Source organism: Portunus trituberculatus, chromosome 46, assembly GCF_017591435.1.
Source record: "Portunus trituberculatus isolate SZX2019 chromosome 46, ASM1759143v1, whole genome shotgun sequence".
Classification (NCBI taxonomy): Eukaryota; Metazoa; Arthropoda; class Malacostraca; order Decapoda; family Portunidae; genus Portunus; species Portunus trituberculatus.
This window is the reverse complement of record NC_059300.1, coordinates 6396228-6402508: the sequence shown is the minus strand read 5'-3', so window position 1 is coordinate 6402508 and position 6281 is coordinate 6396228. Positions and strand designations below refer to the sequence as shown.

At 37.0% G+C, this 6281-nt stretch overlaps 1 protein-coding gene across 1 annotated transcript; it reads left to right on the top strand.

Moving 5' to 3' along the window:
• The first annotated feature begins 2143 nt into the window (after positions 1-2143).
• On the top strand, positions 2144-6281 carry LOC123520129 (transmembrane emp24 domain-containing protein eca-like). Its single transcript, XM_045282062.1, has 5 exons — positions 2144-2334; positions 3524-3639; positions 4351-4455; positions 4787-4933; positions 6104-6281. Exons 1-5 carry the CDS (start codon positions 2205-2207, stop codon positions 6251-6253), a joined length of 648 nt encoding a protein of 215 aa, XP_045137997.1. The 5' UTR covers positions 2144-2204; the 3' UTR covers positions 6254-6281.

Sequence of the window (6281 nt, the reverse complement as noted above, 5' to 3'; positions counted from 1 at the left end):
AATGGACGTTGTTATGGGTAGAGTTAGGAGGGGGCTTGTGATCATGTAGTTAGTTTTATTTAAATTTAAAGTTAATTTGTTACATATAACCCAGTTATAAATTTTAGTTAGCTCTACATTCATGGTATGCTTTAAATTAAGTAAGTTATTACTCTGGATGTAGACTGTGGTATCATCTGCATATAATAGGAATTTAACTTTGTTACTGCACCTAGTTAAATCGTTAATATAAATTAAGAATACAATCGGGCCAAGAATTGAACCTTGAGGAACACCACATGTAACATTTCTATGAGAGGAGAGAGCATTATTGTACGATGTAAATTGTGATCTATTGGATAAGTAACTTATGAACCACTTATGTGCACTGCCACGGATTCCATATGTAAGTAATTTAGTAAATAGGATGTTGTGAGATATAGTGTCAAATGCCTTACTGAAGTCGCAGAAAACAGTTATCTGAAAGAGTTTAGAGTCCATAGCATGATACATAGATTGACACAAATGGTGAACTGCAAGCTCAGTGGAGTAACCAGGACGAAAACCGTATTGACATGATGTTAACAGTTCTTGCTTATTAATTAAGATAGTTTGTTAGTCTTTCGGCCATGACTTTCTCGAAAATTTTACTTAAGGCAGGTAAAATGGATATTGGTCTGTAATTTTGAGGTATGGAATTATCGCCACCTTTATATATGGGAACAATGCGTGCTATCTGTAGTTTCTTGGGAAATGTGCCTTCTTGAAAAGATTTGTTTATAATAAAGACTAAGAAAGGAGATATTACTTCTGAGCATACTTTAAGTATTTTTGCAGTGATTCCGGCATGACCAGGTGTAGAATCTTTCATACTGTTGATGATAGACCTAACTTCAACTAGCGTTGTTGGAGCCAGAAAAAAATGAAAATGGGACAGAAGCAGGAAGATAGTTGTGGTATGAGTCTTGGGATTCTGGAATATTACTGACTAAAGAATTACCAATATCCGTGAAATAGTTATTAAATGATTCAGCAATGTGTTGTGATTCTGTAATTTTATCATTGTTGAATGTAAGAGAAGCTGGAGGACTAGAATGTTTTTCCCCATTAGAGTTTTTGTCCAAGTCTTTTTGGGATTAGACGATTGTTTTGTTAATTTATTTTTGTAATAATTGTCTTTAGCTGTTCGGATGATAGATGTTAGTCTGTTTCTATATACTTTAAATGTATTTTCATATGTTATAGGCCATTTAGCGTAAAGTTTTTGTAGTCGATTGCGTTCTTTTATAGATTGTTTTATTGCTGGAGTTATGTATGGCTTTCCAAGGTGTTTTTCTTTTATTTTAATGGTGACACGAGGAAAGTTCTTGTCAAATAATTCAGTAAATTTCTGAAGGTAGCAATCAAAGATGTGGTTTACATCGAGAGAGAGAGAGAGAGAGAGAGAGAGAGAGAGAGAGAGAGAGAGAGAGAGAGAGAGAGAGAGATATATAGCTTGTGTATCAAGAAAGTGCTGCCCGGGCGGACCGCCCCCTCCACCCCCTTAGTTCCGCCACTGTCTCGGATTCCTTCTTTCTTTATCATAAATACATAATTAACTCTGTGACTACCAAAACCTACACAGCCTGAAATATTCTCACCTTTAATGAACTTAAAGTCCTACCATTCACAGTCACCTTCCATGCTTTTCTTCCTTAAAGATTGGATCGCATTCCTTCTAGGCTTTATATACTCTTCACTGTAGCATCCACTATGATTCGCTTTGTCGGCAGCTACTGTTTCACACACGCTGCCAATACAGTTTGATGCTCGTTCTCAACTTCATCGCTTTCATATTTCTTTTTCCTCAGCAATCTACACTGTTTGTATAAGATCTTTTTAGTAAGTGAAATGAATGAGGCAGAAGAAATATCATATCAGTTCAGTGCATCTAGTTTTGAATTAAAGGGTCAATGTTAATTTGAAATGAATGAATAAACAAGTAAAATAATCCATAACTTGACATGTTTTTTCCTTGAATAAATGAAACTAGTCAAATAGGTAACATTTTAAGACCCAAAAATAAAAAAAATATTTCTATATATATTTTTTAGCCTAGAAAATAAAAATAATGAAAATGAAATATGTAGAGAATTTATTTTAACCCATTATTGTTGTTGTGGCACCGTGGCAGTAGGACCGAGTTCCACCGACCCAGACCGAGACCCAGCAGACTATCTGTCAGAATGATGGGCCGTGTGATAATATTGATCTCCCTGTGTGTTCTGAGCGTGGTGGAGGGACTATACTTCCACATTGGAGAGACGGAGAGAAAATGTTTCATTGAGGAGATACCCGACGAAACAATGGTGACAGGTGAGAGGGAGAGAAAAGACAAACATGACGTGGTTTAACTTTCCATATTTTCGTTGATACCTCATGATGGTTTTGTCCGATGCTTCTCCTTTCCAGGCTTTCCCAGTAATTTTGTCGGCTATTGCTGTGGTTTTAAAGATGAAGCTTCTGTACATTTCTGTAAGCTCGTATGATTCACCAGTACATGCCCTTCATACCCGGCAGCTGTTTTCAATTTGAGCATTATTTCAGTCACCAGTCTCAATATCTTTATTCTTCTCATGTGGAGTAGTTCTTTATTTATACCCACGCAAGTTATTTATTATGCTGATTGATATTTTTAAAGATTTATCTGTTAGGGTATGTTAGTTTGGTTTGGTTAGGTGGTGGGGGATGATTGTCAGCTGGCAGCCACTGGCGAATGGTGGTTATTCTTCCCAGGGAAACATTTCTGGTGAGTGTTACTGCTATGTTATTTAATTGTGAGGATGAAACTTTTTCTTTCAAGGTAGATCTTGGTTTGTTGTATATTAATCTGCTTTTTGTTTTTATGACTGATAGTTTCTAAGTGGATGTGTGGGATGGCAGATAAAGAAATACAACCTAATACTTTATGGGAATAAAAGCAACACGCAGATGAACTCAAAAAATTATCACAAAAACTATAGTTGCACCTATAAAAGACTTGTGAAAGATGAAAATTTTATCTCAAATTTTGACCAGCAACCTCTTCCATGAAACATTCTTTCCTTTGGTAGTGAAGAACATTGTGTGAACTGTATCTGTTGGCTAGAATACGTTTTTAAGGAGATATGCTGACAAACTTGCTGAGGGAGAGAGAAAAACCTATCATGATCCATTGTAAATGTCCAGATTTTTGTTAAATAGATTGATAGAGAGATTAGGTTTGGTTAGGAAAAGAGAGAGGAAGAAGATAGAAACTTGCCCAAACACCTATTTCATATCTGAATACAAAGTTAAAAAGAAAAATGACATACAAATATTTACTCACTTGATACTTGTTAATAGTGTTTTCTTGTTTATCTACTGAACCCACACACATATCTTATTTTTCATTTCTGATTTTGCATAGTTTAAGTTCAAACATAAAAGAATAAAATAAAAATAATGAGAATTATCAATAAAGTAGTAAAGGATATTAAGATACAGATTAAGGTATTCATACACTCACCTGGCCTGGCCCCCACAGCCAACTACAAGCTTCAGCTGTATGACCCAAGGACAGGTGGATATATGCCCTCCAATGCTGGGTTAGGCATGCATGTGGAGGTGAAGGACCCAGAAGATAACATGCTGCTGTCCAGGGTGAGTGTGTGTGTGTGTGTGTGTGTGTGTGTGTGTGTGTGTGTGTGTTTAAGCCCTTCCTTGCATGTAAAGAAAAACATATGATAATGAAAAAACTTAGTTTCTGTGCTAAGTTCAGAAACATTAGTGGATCGGGTGTTTTGTGTTTCTACAAATTTCAAGTTTGCTTATATAGTTAATACAGATTTTTTTTTCATTGATATTGTATAAAGGAAACATAATGTACATGCTCAGTTTTGTCAATTTATTTACAAGTTTTTCTTTATGTTAGTATTATGTATACCCCTTATCATGATATGATCCTGACATGCTACTGCTTCTTGCAAAACTCTGAGTCAAATCTATAATAATTTCAGCTCCTTAGGTCAGTTTTCAAGTATTTTAGAGTCTAGTTACCAAACAGAAAGGAAACTCATATAATAAGAGTCAGTAATTAGTGTTAGCATATACAGGTTGCTTTAGGAACAGACATTTTGGTAAGTAGTTCCCTTGAGTTCCTGTGTTCTGATGCTTTTGTGCCAGGTGGAAATAGGCAGGCATGTTTTATAAGGACTGCCATAAGTAGTGGTGACAGCTTCCTGCACTAACCCTAGCATTCTTTTCTCCCGTGTGTGTGTGTGTGTGTGTGTGTGTGTGTGTGTGTGTGTGTGTGTGTGTGTGTGTGTGTGTGTGTGTGTGTATGCCTGTACTGATCCACACATGTTCCCTCAGGTGTACAGCAGTGAGGGCCGCTTCACTTTCACCTCCCACACACCTGGAGAACATGTTATCTGTCTGTTCTCCAACTCAACAAAGTGGTTTTCTGGATCAATGCTGGTGAGCAACGGAGAGTAATTTGTTGTTCATTTGTTCAAAATAGCAATAATAATGATAATGGTTTGTGTGTATGTGTCAGAGAATGTGAGAGAGAGAGAGAGAGAGAGAGAGAGAAAATTTGTAGTCTATTAACTTGACATAACAATAACCATGATTGTGCTTTGTGAGAGAAAGAGGAAAGGAAATAAAATTATATCCTTAGCAGTTAATGCCAATGTCGGAGAGACACAGAGAAATCATTGTATTAACCTATCAAACTATACCATGCATACACAAACACACACACTAACCACACTAACCCCACAAAATCTCTCTTTTTCTTCACCAATAGCGTGTCCACTTCGACATTCAAGTTGGGGAACATGCAATCGACTATGCAACAATGGCACAGAAGGAGAAGCTGACAGAACTACAACTAAGGGTGAGGCAGCTACTTGATCAGGTGGACCAGATCACCAAGGAGCAAAACTACCAGCGGGTAAGTGATGGAAAGTGTTGGAGGGATGTAGTGGGAGAGATTGGATGATTGTTGGTTGAGAAAGAGGAATATGTAGAGGAATCATTGAGTGAGGAAAAGAGAATGATGGAAAGAATTGATTGAGTGTGTTTGAGAGAGAAAGAGATAGAGAGAGGATTAAGAGAGAGAGAGGATTAAGAGTGAGTGTTTTAAAGAAGTGAGAAAGAGAGAGAGAGAGAGAGAGAGAGAGAGTAAGTGTGTCTGAGAAGAGAGATAATTAGTGTGTGTGTGTGTGTGTGTGTGTGTGTGTGTGTGTTGTTTTAAAGTGAAGGATGGAGAAAATTTAGTCAATCTGTGTGTGCATGTGGTACATGTAATTTAAAAGAAAAAGAAAAGTTGATTCAAAGAAAAATAGTGAATTAAGAAAAAGTTAGTTGTAGTTTTAGACAATGTTATTCCATCTCTTTTTCTTCTTTTTAGTCCAGTATATTTTTTATGTAGTTAACCAGAATTTCAAAGTAAAGTTATTCAAGGAAAATTCAGTAAGATTGTTAATTTACAAGCACTACTTTGTATTGTAACTGCATGGGTGTAGAAGGGATGATTATGATTGTAGAGTTAAGTAAAAATAAAGTAAGATTTGTGGTTTGAAAGTGTAGATTGTAAGTGTGTGGGATGTAGAGATAAAGATTGGATAGCTATGTAAAGTGTTGAACATAATGTAAAGTAAGATTTATCAGCTTGTAAGTGTAGATATGTAAGTTTGGTTATTTTCATGATTTAATTGCATTTTCTTTCTTTCCCCCTTTCTATTTCTCATGCTTTTGTTGATTTTTTTTTTTTTATCTTGCTTTTCATCTTTTTTCCGCATCTTCCTTTACATTCACTACTTTTTGTCTTTTCTCCTCTGCCTCCTTTTCCTCCGCCTCATTTTTCCTCATACATTTTCCTTTTCCTTTTTTACTGGGTTTTGTCTTTTTCCACATCTTTTACATTTACTACGTTTCCTCCTCCTCCTCCTCCTCCTCCTCCTCCTCCTCCTCCTCCTTTTCCTTTTCCTTTTCCTTTACCAACCAAACCACAAAAAATACACTTTCCTATCCACTCTTACCTCCAAACACACATACATACACTTCTGTCCTTCACCACTCTCAACCATACTTCTCATCCCCACCACCACCACCACCACAGTACCGGGAGGAGCGATTCCGGCAGACATCAGAGAACACCAGTCGGCGAGTGTTATGGTGGGCAGTGGGGCAGGTGGGGGTGCTGCTGGTTATGGGCTGGTGGCAGATGAGGCACCTTAGGAAATTCTTTGAGGCTAAGAAGCTGGTGTAAGGGGCTGACAGAGAGAGAGAGAGAGAGA

Coding starts and splice junctions, on each gene's coding strand:
- LOC123520129 (XM_045282062.1), top strand. CDS start 2,205: ATGATGGGCCGTGTGATAATATTGATCTCCCTGTGTGTTCTGAGCGTG. Junction 2,335..3,523: donor CGACGAAACAATGGTGACAG/GTGAGAGGGAGA, acceptor TGGCCCCCACAG/CCAACTACAAGCTTCAGCTG. Junction 4,456..4,786: donor GGTTTTCTGGATCAATGCTG/GTGAGCAACGGA, acceptor CTTCACCAATAG/CGTGTCCACTTCGACATTCA.